Source organism: Lepidochelys olivacea (assembly GCF_965140295.1).
Source record: "Lepidochelys olivacea isolate rLepOli2 genome assembly, chromosome: 5".
NCBI lineage: Eukaryota > Metazoa > Chordata > Testudines > Cheloniidae > Lepidochelys > Lepidochelys olivacea.
In genome coordinates this window covers 2,665,478-2,686,882 of record NC_140415.1, presented here as the reverse complement: position 1 = coordinate 2,686,882, position 21,405 = coordinate 2,665,478, and the positions used below count along the sequence as shown (strand labels likewise).

The following is a 21,405-nucleotide window of genomic DNA, read 5'->3' as shown; positions in this document are numbered from 1 at the left end:
TATTAGCCGAGGTTCTCATGTAATCACGTCTCTGGGACCTGGAGCTTTATGTAAAATATCAAATATTGTGAGGCTCCAAATCAAACGACTCTCTGATACAAATAAAATGGTGAGAGCTGGCAATGTGGCCAGATCCAGCACAAGGTCCAGCTGTGGCGGCAGACGGAAGGGAGGTGGCCAAAGCAGCAAAGAACGAGGGTGGATTAGCAGAGAAGGGCGGAGATGTTAAAGGCCAAGCGTGGGTTTGAAGCAGCATGACTGGGACGGTAAATGATCTCAGCAACCCAGTCCCACATAGGGCCATGGCAGTGTTGCCAACGCTCATGATTTTAATGAGTCTGGCAATATCTGGTATTTTCTTTAAAGTCCCTGCTCCTGGACTCCCGTTATCACGCGACAATCACAGCTCTCATTGTTAAAAGAGTCACACGCCGGCCCTGCCGGTGGTGGAGAAAAACGAGGAAACGGCTCAGAAACCAGGCGGCCAATCAGCACCCGCAGATGCATTAGTTTTTTTAATCTGGCGACTGGGGGGCCCTGAGTGGGGCTTTCCGGGCCGCAGAGGGTGTCGGGGCCACTCCGCAGGGGGAGGCTCCTGGCACCCAGCCCTCAGCAGGTGCAGCCCCCGATGCAGCTGCCACCTCCCTCTCCCCGGCCCCCCAACCCCCACAGGGCTGCAGCTCCCCCCCCCCAAGTGATAACCCCCAGGGGGCCCCCTCCCTCTCTAGTGATGTCACAGGCTCCCCCCAGTGATGTCACAGGGTCCCTCTCTAGTGATGTCACAGGCTCCCCTCAGTGATGTCACAGGGTCCCTCTCTAGTGATGTCACAGGACTTCCAGAAGATTCCCCAGGGATTCCACTTGGCTGCATGTTAGAGGAGCCAATGAGAAAGCGCAGGGCGCGTTGTGACGGAGTCAGATGGACCAATAATAAGCCGCTATGGGCGGCGCTGGGTTTCTCCGACCAATGAGAGGGGGTGGGAGGCGGGCACTAGCGTGTGATCGATAGGGAAATGAACCACTCGCACCTGGGAAGTGGCAAGACACTCCGGGCCGTTTCCTACGGCAGCACGCCTGGGAGCCGCCCCCCCGGCCAGACCAATGAGAGTAGGCGGATGTCGGGATTGGCAGCCGCAGTGGCCAATGGGATTTCGAGGGCCGGCCGTGGGCTTGTGGGTGGGCCGGCGGGTTGCTATGCGGGGGCGGGCTCCCCCTCACGTCACGGCCCGGCTGGCTCGGGGGGAGGTGGCTGGCGGAGCCTCAGTGTGCGCGGCGGCCTGGGACGGCGAGAGCGGTGAGTGCGGGGGGGGCCACCGCCGAGACCGCTGGGGAGCGGGGGGTCGGGGGTCCCCCCCCGCGCGCACCCGGGAAGGGGGGGCTGAGTGTCAGGGGGGCCCCCCCGCGTGCGCATCCGGGGGAGGGGGGGCTGAGTGTCAGGGCCCCCCCACACACACACACTGGGGGAGGGGCACGGGGCTGAGTGTCAGGGCCCCCCCCTCCCCACGCGCACCCGGGGGAGGGGCACGGGGCTGAGTGTCAGGGCCCCCCCCCCGCGTGGGCACCCGGGGGAGGGGCACGGGGCTGAGTGTCAGGGCCCCCCCCACACACACACTGGGGGAGGGGCACGGGGCTGAGTGTCAGGGCCCCCCCCACACACACACTGGGGGAGGGGCACGGGGCTGAGTGTCAGGGCCCCCCCCCCCCCCGCGTGCGCACCCGGGGGAGGGGCACGGGGCTGAGTGTCAGGGCCCCCCCCCCCCCCCCGCGTGGGCACCCGGGGGAGGGGCACGGGGCTGAGTGTCAGGGCCCCCCCACACACACACACTGGGGGAGGGGCACGGGGCTGAGTGTCAGGGCCCCCCCCCACACACACTGGGGGAGGGGCACGGGGCTGAGTGTCAGGGCCCCCCCCACACACACACTGGGGGAGGGGCACGGGGCTGAGTGTCAGGGCCCCCCCCACACACACACTGGGGGAGGGGCACGGGGCTGAGTGTCAGGGCCCCCCCCCCGCGTGCGCACCCGGGGGAGGGGCACGGGGCTGAGTGTCAGGGCCCCCCCCACACACACACTGGGGGAGGGGCACGGGGCTGAGTGTCAGGGCCCCCCCACACACACACACTGGGGGAGGGGGCAGCACAGGTCTGAGTGTTGTAACATCCTGTTCCCTTCACATAACCATTGCGACGGTGGCAGAGTGTTGCCCCGTCTCCCCCAACCTACTCCCCCCGGGGGGTGTGGCTGCTGCTGGTGACATGCTGCCCCTGGTTGTGTGGGAGGCTCTGGCAGGGGAAGGGTTAACTCGTTACCACTCTCAGGTCCCTGGACCCTGTGTTCCAGCAGTGGTTCCATGCGGGGGGACTGACTAGCGGGGGGGGGGGGGCTTTGGGGGCTGCGCTGTGTGGGAACTAGTGATGATTCACTTGGTGTAGTCATGACATTTCTGGATGGTTACTCCAGGCTGGCAGCTCTCCCTGCCCTGGTAAAGTCTCACTAAGGCTGTCTTGTCAGCCTTACCAAACTTGGTCTTGGCTGGGATCGGGCGGGCTGCAGGTGACTCTGTTCGGCTGACATGCCAGCAATTCTGCTCTTCTGGAGTCGCATGGAGAGGTATCTTCTGACTTAATACTTCTCTGATTTAGAGGCTCTCATTTATGTCTGAGTTTTAAGATGAAGAAACTTTTGTTTAGTTGCAAACCCTTGTGTCAGTTCGGGTCTGCCTTTCTGTTGCCTGTCTTAGATTCCTTAGGTGCATCTAGGTCTTTCCGTATCCTGCCTCGCTGATCTGTGTGTAATCGGTGTCCTTTTTGTTTTAATGAAATAACAGTCGTTCACTGAGCAGGAAATTGTCCCGAGTTCTAAAGAGCTGGCTGGTCTGGGTTTCTCTAGAATTCAGCAGTTTATGTTAGATTGTTTGAAGGGGACAGAACATCGTACATTGTTTGGGGAATGGGGAGTTTTTGTTTGTTTGTTTGTTTTTTTTGTTTTGCTAACTCGCAGATCTCTCTGGGCATTTTATATCTAAATGTACTCCGCCTGTGACCTCCAGTACTTGAGTGCATGTTACAAGCGTGGAGTTAACAACGGAAGAAAGTAAGGGACTTGCTGATGGCTGTGACTTAATTTCAGATGCAGTATTTTCTCAGGTGAGGCATGAAGCCGTGCTCTGGTAGTGCTATGTTACTGTGCAGTGAGCCCAAACTGTCTCTGTTAAATGAGTGATATACTGTGCAATCAGAACTACCTTTCTTTTTTGTTGAGAACACGGTTTGTTATCCTGCTGTTGGTCTTTTATCCGAGAGATCCTGAATGACTGTGAAGAAACTCAGTGTTACTGGTGACCTGCAGTGAGAGCAATAAACATATGCATGAAGGTGATTTCTAAGAAGTTCTGTGATATCCAGTCTGAAAGTGGCATCCATCAGATGCCGCAGGGATGGGAGCATTGGAAATGCGTCTGCATTTGGGAGAGTCCCTCTGTTTGAAAATGCAGTGTTCATAAACCCCTTTCTGCTCGGGGGGAGAAGGGGCAGAGCAGTGAATACAGCGTGCTGGCCGCTAGGGAAACAGGCATACACTGAGCCTGGGATCTTAAAGGGGAGGACAGGAAGGTCCAAAATGGTCACTGTTACTTTTTTCTGACTTAGAAAGTGTCACTGTCCTAGTTTTCTCTGTCTCTGGTTTGTCCGTGGAGTAAAGTGCCACTGACACAATTGAGACGTCAAACAATTAATTTTTGGTGAAGCCAGGGGACAGTGTATTCCCCGCTCTAACTACATCCACCCTCTTACCTGCTTAACTGCAGTAGGTGGCTGTGTTAGAGAAGATAAAGGTAACTAACCAACTCTGCAGTTCCAGAGCCACCTCATCCTTTCTGACACCACGTTTATAAATGACAAGGACGTCCGAGCCGACTAATAAAAGGGTCTTACTCTGGGAATTGTGCATGATGAATTGCAGCCTGAATTATACGGACCAGTGCTCTTTCAGTCTAAGCAAGCAGCAAGAAACCAATTAGGGAGAATTACTGCTTGTCAAGTGACTTCATTGAATGGTTTCTTCCCCGTTCTGTAACGGGGAGGGGATTGCTTAAGGCTGCTAGAAAGCACACAAAGGAAAGCTTTTTCATCACGCATGGGGGCTGCTTTCTGAACCGCTCAGCTCACTTGGAAGTTCTGTTTCCAGCAGTCAACCCTTCCATCCTTCCCATTTTAGACCTGTGATGGCTGGTCTCAGAGCGAAGGTCAGCGGAGGTCCAGAGCCGTTCGGCTGAACAGGAAATGCCTCATTCTTTATTGAGGAATCTCTTCCATGCTGTCAGAATAGCAACTGCAGAACTGAGTGCCTTTGCAGTTGCTTATGCTCTGAGGAAGTAATTCTCTTCTTTCCATCCCGTACCGGCACCCATTCCAGACCAGAAGAAGTCTTGGTAACTGTTAGCACCAAGGGTTGAAGAATTTGTTGCCAGTTTGATGTTTAAAATAAAGTTAGAGCCTTTAAAAATGAGTGCTTGGACATTGAATATGTTTCTAAAGTTTCGGTAAGTCAGTTTACTTGTCTCTTGCTTGTGTATTTTCCATAAATGCTCATTAATGAAGACAAATGCGTTATAAACCAAAGAGCTCTCCATCAGCACCCATCTTTGTCTTGTGAATGGTCTTCTGACGTCAGTGTCATCATGTCATGACCACAGAATTGGACGTTAGAGATGGAAAATCTTATGACCTCCATTTATACAGGATTGCTGCTTTCCATGAACATAGCAGGATGATTATATCAAATGATTAATATTCAGCTGTCTCACTGACCCCAGAAATAGCACTATCTGATGCCATGCTAGAGGCCAGGACTAAGGTTTTCAAAAGTGGCTAGTTATATGAGGCATCTCTGTTTTTGGGTCACCAACTTGAAGCTCCTGAAAAGTCCCTGATTTTCAAGGGTTAGTGTTCAGTAATTTCTGGAATTCAGTCCACCTTACAGTGTCTCAGCTGGGACCCGAAATTTCAGGCACTGAAATCACTAGTCCATTTTGAAAATCTTGGCCCAGAGTGCCTCCCGGCTGATTCACAGTTAAATGGGAATCTAGAAAGTGTGATCCAGCAGAATCTGACAGAAGAGTTGTGGAAATAGACAGCTGATTCTGGGAGGGTGGGAGGGGAGCTAATAGAGGGTCAGCATCGTGTTTTATCAGTGCACACATGCAGTGTTGCGTCAGAAATGTGGCTAACCCACTGAATGACCTGCAAGTTTTTGTGATGCTCTCTGAGACTGGCCATATAACTGCCCCTGTTCTGGGCGCCTTTCTGGGGAAATCTCTGCATGCTGCTTTTTCTCAGATGCCCTGCTTGAAAAAGCCTCTCTGAGCTTGGGCAGTCGTCAGACAAAAGACTTTACGGCTTCAAAAGCTACTGCACGTTTTCTTCTTTTTCCTCTTCCCCCAACCTGATGAAGGGCATTTAGGAAGGCAGCCACAATGTGACTAGAACATGGCGATTACCTATCAAATGAGGTTCTTGCATAACCTACAAGTCCTTCCCCTATGCTTCCTACCCCTCCCAGGAGCTGACAGTGGCAGCGTTGTAGGAGCAGAATAGAAGCTGGCTTTAATAGGCAGCCTTTCTTAACTGTTAGATAGCCTAGGACTGTGGTGCAGTAACCGTGTGGGCAAGTACACGTTTGTGGAAACCGGAGTCTTTGAGAGAGAGAATATTGGCCAGGCCTCTAGGACTGGACACTGGAACTGTCCTTTTCTCTTGTAAAAGTGTATCTAGAATCTTTAACTTCTGCCAGAGACAGGCAGAAAGAATCAGTCTTTTTTGGCAGGGTAATTCCCTCCCCAAGGTTGGACTGTCTGCATTGGGTAGGAGCCAAAGTCCTGCACTTTTGTGTTCCACTGATCCAGAGGTGAGAGTACTAAAACAGATCAGTTAGAAACTAATAGCATCTGCAGTTACAGTAACGGGGATAACATTCAAGGCTTTCCATCTTCGTGGTTCAGGGCATAGGTTCATCATGCTTCAGGGGTCAGGAAGAAATTTGCCTCTTTCTATGTTGCTTGCTCTTGCTTGGTTAGGTGCATGATGGGAGGTTTGTCTTCCTCTGAAGCATCTGACATGGCCCACTGTCAGATAGAATATTGAGCTAGATGACCATTGGCCTGTCTGTTTTATTTATTTGTATTGCAATAGTGCCTGGAAGCCTCAGTCGCAGACCGAGACCCCATTGTACTAAGCATAGTACAGACACAATAAAAGGATGGTCCCTGGCCATCATCACAATATAAGTGTATGATGGGAGGATGGATATGAACAGGTGGATGAAGAAGCACAAGGAAGCAAGAAGACAAGGGGATGTCTGTATACACTGTGAGCTGGAGGCGTAAATTCCAGTTTGAAGAAACATGGTCACCCTAAAAATAGACATGTACCTGCTGTGGCTGGAGGGTTAGCCACCCCAAGTACAGACCTACCGTCTTGGGCGGTATGCACTCGGGGTGGCTAACCCCTCCCGGTGCTCCTGCCATCGCTGTTACACTGCTATTTTTTTAGCCTCCTAGCTCAATCACAGCGAGCACCGAAACATCTCCTTAAGCCGGAGATTAACATCTACTTAATCTTGTAATGATGCTGGTTCTGGCGGGACCCAACCGAGAGTGCCAATTCAGGACAAACTGCTTCAAGCAGGGCAGTTACAGCCCCAGGCTGGGGTTTCTATGCACACCAAGGCAAACCCAACCAGCCAGAGAGAGAGGACTTTGGTTTTCATAACCATTTGTCCCCATAACGAGTGGCACTGCTGGAGATACTGGGAAACTGGGGTGTGTAAGGGAATTGCTTGTGTGACTTGTGGTTAGCCAGTGGGATAAAACCAAATACCCCAGTAAAAGAAAAAAGGTTCTTTCGATCCCAAAGGACCAAGCCCCAGACCCAGGTCACTATACAAATCAGATCTTACCCACAAATCACACTGTTGCCAATCCTTTAGAATCTAAAATCTAAAGGTTTATTCATAAAAGGAAAAAGATACAGATGAGAGCTGAATTGCATACAGTAATGGCAAAGTTCTTGGTTCAGGCTTGCAGCAGTGATGGAATAAACGGCAGGTTCAAAGAACCTGGAGAACATCCACAGCTGGGATGGGTCATCAGTCCTTGGTTCAAAGCTTCAGGGTAGCAAAGTCCCTCCAGAGGTAAGAAGCAGGACTGAAGACCAGATGGAGGAGCTGCAGCAGCTTTTACAGTCTCTTGCCATGTGGTCTTTCTTTCTTTGTCCCAAAGACAAGCTGCCCATCCCGTGGCCTGGAAACACCTCAGAGTTGGGTCCATAGGCAGGTCCCTGCATACCTTGCTGAGTCACAAGGCGTGTCTGCCTTCTCTCAAGGGGTCAGGTGTGTAGCTGATGGTCCTTAATGGGCCATCCAGCAGGCTAGGCAGAGCTGACACCAACTTGTCTGGGGTGTCCCCCAGAAGCACAGCACAAGTTTGAAATACAGACAGTCTAGAGCCAATACTTATATCTTTAAATACAAAAATGATTCATGCAAACAGATAGCATAATCATAACCAGCAAACCATAACCTCATCTTAGACACCTCATTTGACCCCCTTTATACAAGATTTGGTGCCACTACAGGACTTTGGTTGCAACGATGATCTATACAGTCCCAGATTAGGGTCAGTAACGTCACACATCTCCACCTGGAAGTGTAGCTGTACCCGGTATTGGTCAGCAGGACAGGCATGGTCTTAGCACCCCAGCTGCCTAATTGTCAGGTTTGTCACAGGTGTCACGGCAAAGGAGCGCGTGAAGGAGGACCATGAGATAGCTGTGGGGATCTGTATGGGGAGTGCCTACCGGTGTGAGGTGCAGCGTGGGAGAAAGCACGAAGGTGCTTGTTTGAAGACTGGGAAGTGAGTGATGAAGGCCGGCATCACTGGCCAATAGGAGGCAGGAGTCAACATCTCACTAGTGAATAAGAGACGATGGGTAGGCTGGGGATAGGCCATGAAGGGCCTTGAAAGCGCGGGCAAATACTTTCTGTTGGCAGGATAGAGACGGGAGCCAACAGAGGGATGCAAAGAGAGAGGTAATAAGGTCAAAGAGAGGAGCGAAGAAAATTATCATGGCGGCAGCATTTTAAATTGATGTGAGCGGGAGAAGATGGCGTTTATCAAAGCCAGCAAAGAGGATGTCGTGGTAGTCTAATCGCAAGATGCAGAGAGCCCAGACAAGTGTTTGTGTGTGTACATGGAGAGGAAAGGCTGTGTGTCAGAGACATTAGCACCTGGGTACCTAGGAAAACAAGCTTTCAGCTCAATATCACTCGGTGGCATTCCAGTCCCGTCATGTTTCTCCCCTTGTATTAGGAGCCAGCAGACCAGTATTGTGGGCAAGGGAGAGAGAATCTGGTAATGTGCGTGTGGGTTTTGAAACGCAGGCTGGCACGGAAGCTGGAATGCTTTGCGGGTGTATGGGTACAGAAACGTGCTGGCATTTAGAAGCGAGGCTGGGAGAATGCTGTGGGATGCTCTTTACGCCCCCAGAGGCCTTCTTATATCTCTAACAATAGAACTCCTACGCTACTTGTGTGCAGGCCTGAGATTCTGGGTGTGCTTCCAGCAATTGCTACTGCTGCATATGGGGTAATTATTTCCAATTACCAATGAAATCAGTTCTGCACAAACATCCTTCTTGCTCACCTTCCTCACTCAGGCCCTGAATGTGCCTCTTTAGGAAGCAGGACGTTGGGAAGAGACATCTGAGAAATGTAAACTTTGCTGAGCCTTTGCTATAACTCCTGCCCTAGATCTCTGAGCATGTGTACATCTCCAGCTGTTCTCCCGATCCTCCATGACTCTGACAGCTTTCAGGCTTCAGCATGGTGCCTGTGGAATGCCATTGTCTGCCCCAGTCCCTTTCCTGGGTTCCGTGCCAGCTAGGTGTCCTATGCCTTAGGGCAGGCCTGCCCATCTCCCTGCCTTTCAGGCTGTCCCATGCCATGGAGAAAGTGAATCCAGTGAGTTTATTATTTGTGGCTGACTTCATTGCACTGTGTCAGGATACGAGACTTAGCCATGCCTCAGGCTACTGATATTTCTAACTTATTGCCACATAATTCGTTAGTTTCAGACTCTTTAACATAGTCTAAGCTAGGCTAGAAAACACTTTATAAATATCTTCCCATCATCACAAGATATTTCTGTCTAACAGCTTCATCCGTTGTCTTCTTTACATACAAATTACAGCTCTTGCGTGGTGAGAAGCACTTATCCCCAGATGAACGCCAATCACTTTGCAGAACAAAATGTTTCAGGTTCCTTTAAGGTGAACTGCGCAGCACGCAAGCCCCTTTGGCTCCAACTTCTCCCTATCACTGGGGCAAAAGGGTCCCCTCAAATTGGTTTGGCTTTTTTGTTAAAGTTCTGCTTGTTTTTTGCATTAGAAATTTACGGTCCTGGTTTCTTCCTTCCCTGGAGGACCCAGGCAAGCGGGGGACCTCGCCGGTGAAGCCATGTGAGGTTGCTGCCCTTGGGAGAGGGGCTGCTGAGTTTAGACTTTCCTAGGGTGATCAGATGTCCCGATTTTTATAGGGACCATCCCAATATTTGAGGCTTTTTCTTCTGTAGGCACCTATTACCCCCCCACCTCCTGTCCCGATTTTTCACACTTGCTGTCTGGCCACCCTAGACTTTCCTCCCCCGTGCACCCACGCCCATTCACAAGTGGGCAGAACTGCCGCTCAGGTTACAGCCTCATGTGACATTATTTGTCACATCAGCCATATAACAGTACTGTGCACTGGCATAGCACTTTGTATCCATAAATTTCAATGCACGTCACAGAGAGGGAGCAGCATAATTCCTATTTTACAGGTTGGGAAATTGAGGCACAGAAAGGCTAAAGGAGTGGGAAATAGTCCCCAGGGGCCTGTTTTCCAATGCCCTGCTTTGACCACTAGACATGGTGAAATGTGTTGCAGGGTCTTGAATTGGTCCCTTAACAGAAAATGTGTAAGATGTAAATTGGGCAAAGGTTATGGAGAGCTGACCGTGGCTGTGATGGGAACCTGAAGTTGGTCTGGGGTAAGTCTGTGGTGTGGGGGAGCAGGAGATTTGCCGGTTCCCCTAAAGCTGTCGTGCAATACATGCATTACAGAACGCTGTCTATCTCCTTTCAGGAATAAAGACTCGACCGGAGGCAACGTTGCAGTCATGGGAAAAGATTATTACAAGACCTTGGGGCTCCAGTCTGGAGCAAATGAAGATGAGATCAAGAAAGCTTATCGGAAAATGGCCCTGAAGTATCACCCTGATAAAAACAAAGACCCCAGTGCAGAGGAGAAGTTCAAGGAGATTGCAGAGGCATATGATGTCCTGAGTGATCCCAAGAAAAGGGCTGTCTATGATCAATATGGGGAAGAAGGTAAGGGGCTGGGATGGCAAATGGCTTGGTGGCGTGTGGGGTTTCAGTGTGCTGCTGTAAGCAAGAAAGCGTTTATACGTTAAAAAAAGGTAGCTAACCTTCACCGGCGTGAGTGGCATGTCCGGAATTATCCCCATGACTCATTCCTGCCTCTCAAACAAGGTTACTACTACCCAAGCTGGGAAGAACAAACACCCAGACGATGCCGTCTCTCCTAAGAGCCAAAGAGAATCGCTTGACCCAGTTCTTGACTAATTATTCTGTGTCCAATCAAAGCCAGTCTTCAGCATGCAATCCCAACTCCTGGGCACCACCTGGCGCTCCCTGCCCTCATCAGACAAAGATGCCAGTTAGATAAGGAAGAAGGATGTACGGGGAGCTAAATCAAGGCAGTCATTGCCGCTCACTCTGATAGTTTCATGAACAAAATGGGCACTTCTTCGCTTTTCACCCCATTATTCTGAAGGCTGAATCACTTCTTGAGAGCATAGAAATGAAAGGTGTTCATATCCTCAATCAGATATGGGCTGCAGAATAACTCTCTACTAACTCTTTCCTTCACACAGATTCTCTAGCTACAAACACTCTCTTCCCCCTTTTTCCTTTCACTGGGGCTTAGTGTGTCTGTGCAGTGGTGTTACTTATGCACTAGTTCCACTCTTTTTTCCTCTTGTTCTTGCTGGTATGTACTGACCTACATGTTTCAAAGCCTTTCCCAATTTAAGTAATAGATTCTTGTTTTGAAATGAAGTCGCTGCTGTTGTCTCCCTGTTGGCATGGAGTAGGGAGCTGTTCCACCACGCACAGCCTTATTAGTAGAATATGAAAGCTTCTGCAGCCCTATTTGCTGAGGATGAAGAGAGCAGAGAATAGCATTTGCATTAATCAGCAAAAGAGTTTAGCACTTAAAAGAGCAGAAGGTCTGGTGTAAACAGGCTGCTCAGGTAGCAAGATGTATTCTCCCAAGAGGCTTAATGAGTAGGTGCATCAGCTTTTCTGAGGCATCACCATAAATATGCAGGGGTCAAAGATACCTTTGTGCCCTTGGGAGCAGAAAGGGATCTCTCTACAGTTAGCAACCAAAGTCTCTGTTCTTAGCGTGATGCCGTTTGAATGATTAGTGGCAAGAGTCTCAATCCTCTCCCTCTGGGTATGGGAGAACTAGGCACACCAGCAACATGTGAAGAGAACTGAAGAGCGTCTTTGGGAAATGGTGACAGGAAGGCGCTCTCACTTAGTGCCTCCGCGTGCTGCCCAGAAGGTGGGGCTGCTGTAATTCCCAGTGCGTGGCTTGGAAGCTTTATTGAGAGCTGGGGTTGCTAGTTTTTCTGGTTTATCTAAGCAAGTAAGAGAGGCCCACAAAAGTTTTAGAAAATCTCCATCCTGGAAGTTCTCACTCTTAAAATCACTTGCCCGTGACTGAGCCAGTTAAGTATGTCGCTGCTGCGATGGACTGTCTGAACTGCAGCAGTCCTCTGCTGTCTAAAATCAGAATCACCTGCCTCCAGTGAAAAAACAAACCCTCTGGGAGGATTCATCAGAACAAGACTTTTATTTCTGTTGGGGTGTAACTAGGAATGGGGGGATTAAATTGAAAGGCAAACACAGCTGAATTGAGGGTGAGAGAGGCTCCCCACGGGAGAAGGGAGAGTGCCATCACGAAGCACTGTATTAAGCTCTAGAAAAAGGACACTGGAGAAGAACCTCCCAGGGCCCTGAGGGAATGACTGGCTGAGATTTAATAGTCCTGACTCTCCCTCGCTCCTGTGCTGCCCTGTTTAGACTGACAGGTAAAAGCTGCAGTAACTGTTTTGTTTATAGATGCTTTAAAGCATGTTGGATGCTAAATGTCAGCAGTTTCTCACCTCATGGCTTGGTCTGACCAGGAAGGTGGGTCACCTGTGGGCTTTGCAGTGACCTCAACTTTCATCTCCCTGCACACTGCTGCTTCCCCAGGTCTGTGGATATCCCAGTTTTCTCCCCTGCTGCCAGGAGATGGTGGAGCTTTCTTAAACATTGCTTGGTCCTTGAAGAAGCCCAGCTCCAGGCAAACCTGAGGTTGATGTAAAACTGAACAGGGGATCTAAACTGCCGCTGAAGAAATGTGTTCACTTCATGCACCCTGTCTGCATTGTCCCCATTCAGAGCCTCTCCAAGCCCATTCCTGCCGGCAGGTGCCCTTCTGTGAAGGGAATGGGGTTCAAAGACAGCCTGTCTGCATAGAGTCCAGCTTAGTACGCCATCCCAGGGCACGTTCCTCAGGCCTAGGGCCCTACCAAATTCATGGCCATGAAAAACGTGTTACAGACGGTGAAATGTGGGCTTTTACCCTATAGTATACAGATTTCACAGGGGAGACCAGTGTTTCTCGAATTGGGGGTCCTGACCCAAAAAGGAGTTGCTGGGAGGTCACCAGGTTATTTTAGGGGCGTTGGGGTATGGCCACCCTTACTTCTGCGCTGAATTCAGAGCTGGGCTGTCGGAGAGCAGCAGCTGTTAGCTGGGTGCCCAGCTTTGAAGGCAGCACCCCCCAGCAGCAGCGCAGAAATAAGGGTGGTGATACCAGACCAGGCCACCCTTACTTCTGCGCTGCAGCTGGCAGGGCTCTGCCTTCAGAGCTGGGCTCCCCGCCAGCAGCTGTCGCTCTCCAGCTGCTCAGCTCTGAAGGCAGGGGCAGCAGCGCAGAAGTAAGGGTAGCAGTCCCGCGACCCCCCCCCCACAGTAACCTTGTGGACCCCCCCGCCCCACAACTCCTTTTTGGGTCATGACCCCTACAATCACCACACCGTGACATTTCAGATTTAAATGGCTGAAATCATAGAATTTATTATTTTCAAAATCTTCGCACTGGGAAATTGACCAAAGTGGACTGTGAATTTGGTAGGGCCCTACTCATGCCAGACTGCTTCAGTGCTGGATTAGCAGTCAGAATAAATACACAGTGCTAGGGCCTAGGCTCTGCCCTTGGCCACGCCAGCAGATGATGGTCCCTGTGGGGTCAGGGGAGGAACAGCATGGGCAGCGTCTGATCCTTTGTCTCCCCTTTTGGGTTCCACATTCTGTATTTTGCCAATATTCAGTGGGGTTGGCAGCGGGTTTCATTTTCTCCCATTGGACGCTGATGCTGCCAGCGTATCCCATGGAATCGCCCTCCAGAAATCGCTGCCCCCACAACTGTGAGGCTCAAATGCCAACTGTAACTGAGAACTTGAGTTTATTCTTGGTGTCAGTGGCTCCTTACCCTATGAACTTTCATGGTGCTGAGCTGGACAGAAGGGACTCCCCACAGCCCCGTTCAGGAGCTAAGATCTGTGCTGTAGCACTGGTCTCCCTCCCCTTTATCAGTGTTTCATCTCTTTGACTGTGGTCTGGATAGAATTCTTCTAGCCGGCGCCACGTGGCTCCCACACATACACAGCTGAGTTCCGGCGGGGGGGTGGTGACACAGCAGGTAGTAACTGGCCTTTGAGGGTGCAAACAAGTCTCTCATTGCTCTCCTCTGTTAGGAGCCTTTAGTGGGTGCTAACACAGACTCTTCCGATCTCTTCCATTTGTGGCGGACCATGAAATCCAAACCGTGCTGCTTCTCAGTGGTTTGGGAAGGGACAACTTGCCCTGCAGGAGCAACTAAGTAATTAATGGCAATGTCAAAAATCAAATCAGCCTCAGTGACTAAGCAGCCTCTGTTCAAAAGAGCCTGTCAAGGGTTCTTCCATTGCTGGCGCCTCAAACTGGCGGGTGGTATCCGGGCAAAGCATGGCTGCTCCTGGCCAGAAGGGGAGGCAAGAGGAAATTAATGGCTTTGTTTCTTTGAGTGTGGAGGGAAGAATCCAGAGGAAACTGACCAGCTGTTTCTAAACGAAATTAAACCATTCACAAAGCAACACGTGGACTCGGAACCCTCTCACAGGGGTTTGAATCCTGGGGTGGAATTCAAACACTGAAACTCTCTTCCCTCCAAGGAAGAAGGGGCTTGTCATCTGGCCATAGTTGGTGAAATTGACCCCATGCCCAGCCATACCCCTTGCATCCTGTTTGGGGAGTTTATGTGGGATGAGAGGAAGGTTGGTTCAGTAGGAAGGATTCTAGCCTGGGACTGGGAGACATGGGTCCCTGTAACGGCACCAAACACACTAACCCATCTCTCAAGGCTTCTGTGTGAGGCATCCTGTGTGACCTTGGGCAAGTCCTTAGTCTCTCTCTGCCTCAGCCCCTCATTTGTGCAATAGGGGAGACAGCCCTGCCCCCCTCAGTGGGTTGTGAGGTGCTCCCATACAGCAGTGACGCGGGCTAGATACATGCCTTGTATGGCCAGACAGGTCATGTTCAGAACTCACCCACGCTGGTAACTGGACGCCTCCCTTTCCAGAAGCCTTGAGAGAAGGGTTAGCAGTAGTTTAGCGCCTTTGCAGTAGCGTGCCCTGGAGGGAGGCAGACCTAGAAAGAAGCCCCGAGTCGCAATGTGCCCTGCTGGTGGTTGCCAGTACCTTCTCGTGCACAGAGACAGCCTCTCTTTGCTCACGTGAGCCCAGCTCGTGCCTTCTGCTCCGTTCCACAGCAGAATCAAACTGCTGATGTCTGAGTGTTGCTGTGACACAAATGCAGCATTAGCTGTTGCCGGAGGATCACGTAGATGTTCTGATGTGGGAGGGGGGGTGTCTGTCTAACCACCTACTTGAAAGCACTGGGGGCGGACCTCCAGTTCCGTTCTTTGCCAGGTTTGGGACACTAGATCAGCCCCAACAGGCTAGCATGGGTAGAAGGAGACCTGCTGTGATGCTGGGCTTTTGCGGGACTGGGCAAGGGGGCTCAGACAGCACACCACCCCTCACCCCCACAAGGCCTTGGGCAAAAGAAAAGAAGAATATTTGCAGACTAGATTAAATTTGATGCAGATCAGTTTCAGTATATGTACTGGTCTTACATGTGCTTCCAAGCCTAAGTCCCCTTTGCACAGTGTTGTGGAGGCTTAAGGTGTGTGGCTGGCAGATGGGGAGCCTTCGCTTATGTGTATTTTGTTCAAGCCAACAAAAGACCTCTGCATCCCAAGGCAAACTCATCCGTCAAGACCGAGAGAAAAGAACAACAAGTTTGTCCTGCTTTTGCCTGGCTTGCATCTCCTGCTGCTCGCTCTGACTAGAGGGGTTGGCACAGGACGTCAGCTTTTCAGAAATAGCACTATTTTGTAAGTGGAGAGCTGAAAATAGACACTGAGCTGGGCTTGGTTAGACCCCTTCTTGACCCCTCCAATCAAAAGCATGTGACACAACGTCCCAAAGCATGTGGCATGTGAGGGGGACACTGGAAGAAGTCTGTCCCCAGCCCTGCGTGACCTGCTGGGCACCTTAGTGATCCTCTTTGTGTTTTTATTGTAGATACACTTTTGAGAGGGGCTGTCTGCCTCACACCCTGGCTGTGTAGGAACTTCCAGGGGTTTGCTGTGGACAGATATAAACGTACGGTGTCTGAGCAGAATCAAGTAGGAGCAGGCTTCTGGGCTGGGTGGGGCCTGAGAGAAGCCCTAGTTTAAGAAGATCTTTTGCTAGTTACCAAAAGAAATAAATATCCAACTTATTTGCTGTTCTTATCTCTGGGTTCTGCTCCTGAGCGCCACTCCACTGACTGACCTGGGCTGGTCATGGTGCAGGGGAAAGCGAGTATTTTTTAAAAACAAAAAACCATCATCCCCCCTCAAACTTGACTCCCATCAACAAGACCTGATACTAATATCTCAGGTTGTTGAGCCATGACTTCGTTTGCAAAGTACTTTGTGGCCCTCATGTTAGCCCCTTTCATCTGAGAGTGTAGTGTGTTTCTCACTCGCACGCTCATTTGTGGTGGAGAGGCTAGTTAGTGTATAAATGCTGACCTCCCATCAGTCTGTGTGAAAAAGCCCTGACTCCACAATTGCTCACTGAGTTCAAAGCCTTTCATAAATTGCAAAGTATGCCACTGCTGGGCCATGAGTCCATGGTGCAGTTCAGACGCCTTGGGAGATGCAATAGATCACAGCATGAACGGGGTGTTCAGGGGGTAATGTACTGCTGACATAAAGAGAGTATTCAGGCCTGCCTTTGTCGGAACTTGGACTTCTAATTTGTGTCGCTAAATTAGTCTGAAAGAGCCATCAACTGCCTAGTCCATATCGTCGTTGGACTCCAGCAGTTGCCAAGCTGTGAAATTTAACAGATTTACAGAGACCGAATTGCTTCCTGCAGTACAGCAGGAAGGAACACAGGAAGATTATGCTTAGGAGCCTTGCATGCAGGGGCAGCGAGTTATATGGGCCCATGGTGCCTGTGCTCCAGGAATATTCAGGGCCCGGGGGCCTAGCTCCACCAATGTTCGGGGCCAGGTCTCTTCCCTGGCCCCGCCTGCTGCCTCCGTGCACCTCCCTCATAGTGTCTCCCAGCCCTGCCTGCCACCCCCGGCTATTTAAAAGGGCCCGGGGGCCACCGCTGCCGCCAACACCAGCAGCGCAGCAGGGCTAAGGCAGCTTCCTGCCCACCCTTGCTCTGCGCCACTCCTGGAAGCAGTCAGCACGTCCCTTCGGCCCCGGGGGTGGGGGGTTGTCTCCACACGCTGCCCCTGCCCCGAGCGCCAACTCCGCAGCTCCCATTGGCCGGTAACTGGTGCCTGCGGGCAGCAGCACGCCAAGAACTCCCACCTTCTAGCTCGGGAAGATAAGTTTGCTCAGCTTTGCTCAGAAGATAACTGCTAGCTAGTTTCTCCAGTGGAAAAAGGACGCAGACTGTGGCCAGGTTGGGGGTGAAGGAGGGATGTGAGAGGCTGTGTGGGATCCTGCTGCCTAGAGAGTGGTAGAAAGGAGCTTGCAACACCAAGACTGAATTCCACCTTTGGTTCCCATGCTGCATATTAGAAAAAACCAACAAAAGTCTAGTCAGGGTGGCCCAGCTGTTGCTCTGTCTGCATTCCCTGTGCGTCCGGCAGGACTAGAAGGGAACAACCTTCTTCTGCAATGGATTTTGTTAACGTTGTCCTTTCCTTGCTGTGTTCTAGGGCTCAAAACTGGAGGCGGTTCCTCTGGCGGCTCCGGCAACACTTTCCACTACACCTTCCACGGAGACCCACACGCCACCTTTGCTTCTTTCTTCGGCGGCTCCAATCCCTTCGACATCTTCTTTGCCAGCAGTCGCTCCCGGGCATTCAATGGGTTCGATCAGGAAGACATGGATATCGATGACGACGATGACCCTTTCAGCGCCTTTGGACGGTTCGGCTTCAACGGCATCAACGGAGTCCATCGACGGCACCCGGAGCCTCTCCACACAAGAAGAAAGGTCCAGGACCCACCCATCATCCACGAGCTCAGGGTCTCCCTGGAAGAAATCTACCACGGCTCTACCAAAAGGATGAAAATCACCCGCCGGCGGCTGAACCCTGACGGGAGAACCACAAGGACCGAGGATAAGATATTGAACATTGTCATTAAAAGGGGGTGGAAAGAAGGAACCAAAATCACCTTTCCCAAAGAAGGAGATGCCACGCCAGACAACATCCCTGCCGATATCGTCTTCGTTCTCAAGGACAAGCCTCACACGCATTTCAAGCGAGATGGCACAAACGTGGTCTACATGGCTATGATCAGTCTTAAAGAGGTGGGTCAGTGGGAGCTCTCCCCCCCCCCCCTCGCTGTGCTCCTTGGAGATGAGTTTGCTAGTTTGAACAGAACAGATGAGAAGGGCGATTAACTTGTATGGGATTAGAAGGTCACATAGGGTGTAATAAGCCAAAGCAAGAGAGATCTACAGAGTGGAGTGTTCTCCCTTTGCTTTACAGACCAACGTCCATTCCTGTTTTCAGGAATTACGCAACCTCAGTACTTCAGTCTCTAGGTCCAACTGATACTGTTTTAACTGCTCTAATTACCCTTTTCCCCCTGCTTGTGTGCAAGCTTCACCGTTAATATGGGATGTTCATGTCTAGAAAAGAGCTCAGACCCTGCATCAGCTCAAAAGAGAAACTAATCCGGTGGCTTGTGCCTGTTCAGCCCCATTTCTTGGTGTTGCCCCAAACACCACAGCTTGTCACTCTTTGACATCAGTGTTCTGCACTTATATACCAGGCTGACTGTGGCTGGGGCGGTGGGTTGGTCCCAGTGAGGTTGCAGGTTTGTTGGCGTGGCCGGACGGGGACAGTTTGCATGGCACCCTAGTCCTCACTACGCCTTGCTTGAGCCTGTGCCAGCTGTGCCTTTCTGTTCTCTCCCTCCTGGGCTGCGTGCATTGCATTCTTTATTCAAGCAGCATATGAAGGTAGTTTTGTGCTTTGCAGAACAAGTAAGTTATGGTCTCTGGCCCATGGAGTTTGCAATGGAACTTTAGAGGGGACTTCAGGAGTCAGAGCAACAAGCAGCACGAGGCAGGAGTGGAAAGGAAGACAAGGGTAACCCACATTCATGAGATGCATGTTTGATGGTACTGCTGTCTAACTTCTTTTTAATAATTCCCAGCTGGCAGGTACATTTAAAATTTAAATTGCTAGCAGCTGCAATTTACCATTCACTTCAGATTGTAGAGGTTGTCTGTCTTGGTGGGCGGATTTTTTTGAAGACCGATTTAGTCCACGTACGCAAATGCATTTGATAGAAAAAAGCTCTGCAGATCAGATCTTGAGTACAAACGTCTCAGTGTGTACCCTTGAGTCAGGATATATCTGGATGGCTCCCCTTCCTCTAAAAGCTTGAGGGAACTTTCCCATGGGCATCCCACTACCAGGGTGTGACTTTCCCTCATGCATTTGAATGGAGCGCCACTTCCCAGCCACACTGTGACCGTTCAGAGCTGGGTGTTCTAGGGGACACTCTTCTAAAGGTACGTTGGAGACACTGGAAGCCGAAGTTTACTTTTGAAGTGTGCAGCTCTGTTTTCTGTAGCCAGCAATACCTGGGAGAGGCAGCGCTGTTGCCATATCTCAGATGCTTCCTCAGTGCCTTCCTCACAAAGATGCCTGTCACACACCAGACCTCAGTGGGTCCTTCTGATATTGGTTCATGTTCCTCCAGCATCTTCTGTTGGTTTCATGTTTCCGGCTGAGGATGTGTGTGGTGGGGAGTGGCACCATCAATACTAAACACAGAGAATCTGCCCCTGTTCTGCTCCCTTTACCTGAGCACTGCAACACAAAGGCAGAAAATCACCCAAGAGTCCTCAGTGGCCTTAGAGAGGGCATAGCTAGTTGCTGTGCCTCCTTCCTTGCAGCCCTGCTGCAGAGGGGAGGTGGAGTGGGGCTGGAGCATCATGTGCTCCAGCTGTCCCACGGTCTCCAGGTATCCCTGGTTTCTAACCTACTCTAATCAAAGCTAGGGTGGAGAATCAGGGAGCCGTAACTAGTCGTTGGTTCTCAGTATCTCGTGGGTTGCCCTGGGTGGTTGGGTGGGATCCATCCTGTGCTGGGAGCAACTCTGGCAGACTCCTATCCTGCTGTCCCAGGCTCCTGCAGCCCATGAGGGAAACCTCCCCATTGTGACAGGACTGATTCAAACCCTTTAGTTTAAAACTGGCAGCAAGCCACGTACTTAATTCTTCATCAGATACGCCCCTCCTCAGTACCCTCGCCCTCCCAGGCCTCAGGTCAGACATGATCAGCTGACCCATCAGACTTTGACAACCATCCTGTGTCGCTATCACATGATAAAACTAGTGATCAAACCCGGGGAGGGGGTGCAGAAGTGAGATACTTCCCCTATACGAGCCCAGGTACCACTGAACTCTGTGTTGATCGTTCCAGTCACTCACGTCTGTCCATGGCGAGCAAGCCAGCGCTGGGTGCTCGCTGCCACCTGGCATGGCCCAACAGGAGCAGCCTAGCGGGAGACACATCTGAGAGGGCTTCCCCAGAGACACGTGGGCAGCAGAAAACTGTCCATTCTTAACATTATGTGAGCGGCTCAGTGGGAGGCAGAGAGAGGAAGAAGCAAACCTGCTATTGGGGGGAGCCAGGATTTACCTGTGATACTGCTGCCTGAAGGTAACTTCACAAGTCTGAGTTAAACCAGCCCCACCAGAAACTTACCATTTACACTCGGAAGCAGCCTCCCTGTGAATGCTTCAGCTAAGATCCTAGTTTTAGTGGCATCTCCTGTTCACAGACCTAGTGAGGCACTCAGTGGCTTCCCTGTTTGTCTTGCGGCCTTGTCCTGTCCCCATTGAAGTCAAAGGCAAAACTCATTGGCTGTACTGGGAGCAGAATAAGGCCCATAGTTAAATTAGGTAAATCCCTACATTTATAGCTTGGCACAGCATTCAGCCATAAAACTTTCTGGGATTTAATCCATGAGGGCAAATGTCACTTGGGGCCCCCTCTTTAATGTGGAGATGTGGACTGTGGAGACAAAAGGTTCCAGGGTGAAGAGTAGTTTGGCGGCTTGAATTAAGGTGGAGCATTGCATGCTGGGACTCCTGTCAGTGGGCTGCACCATCATAATAAAAATGAACTGCTCTCATATATCAAATCATATGCAAATGTGGTGTCCCCTTGGTTCCTGGCAAGTTGCCAGTGCAGTCCCTAACCTTTCAGAGTGGTGGGCATAGATATCAGTTCTGTCTGTCATCTCAGTGAAGGCAGTGTGGGGATTGGTCATTCCACTACAGTTCATCCAGTCCAGGGGATTGTTTTCCATAGTTAGTGTTGCCAATTTCTTGCCTGGTTTCACTGGTGTGAAGGGCTAGAGTAGGGGAGGGAACCATCTGTACTAAGGAAATGTTAAAAATCCACTGTAGTGTCACTAGGTCTGCTGCCTTCTTTCTTGCATTTTTGAATGCTTTGTTGTGCTAACAAGCATGTCGGTTTACACTTTCAGATTCTCATGCACTAACTCAGTGCTGCAGTGCCATGTGTGAGCGACAAGCACAGGAGAGGGCTGTCGGTCTTCTTTTAAATCACATCCCTTGGAATTAAACATAAATGTTCCAGGAGCACTTCTCTTGGCCTATTGAGCTCTCTGAAAGCTGATTCTAAAATA

The 21,405-nt window shown here is 50.9% G+C and overlaps 1 protein-coding gene across 3 annotated transcripts in view; it reads left to right on the top strand.

Moving 5' to 3' along the window:
- The first annotated feature begins 1,189 nt into the window (after nt 1–1,189).
- Nucleotides 1,190–21,405, top strand: part of DNAJB5 (DnaJ heat shock protein family (Hsp40) member B5) — a 29,030-nt gene continuing 8,814 nt past the window's right edge. The window contains exons 1-4 of one of the 3 annotated variants that reach the window (XM_084629459.1): nt 1,249–1,294; nt 3,050–3,146; nt 10,177–10,421; nt 17,442–18,040. In XM_084629459.1, the coding sequence (XP_084485585.1) occupies nt 3,130–3,146; nt 10,177–10,421; nt 17,442–18,040 (861 nt within the window). In that variant the 5' untranslated portion in view covers nt 1,249–1,294; nt 3,050–3,129. Of the gene's footprint in view, nt 1,295–2,463; nt 2,611–3,049; nt 3,147–10,176; nt 10,422–17,441; nt 18,041–21,405 lie in introns of those variants that run through there. The other 2 variants (XM_084629457.1, XM_084629458.1) reach the window with 2 other exon arrangements.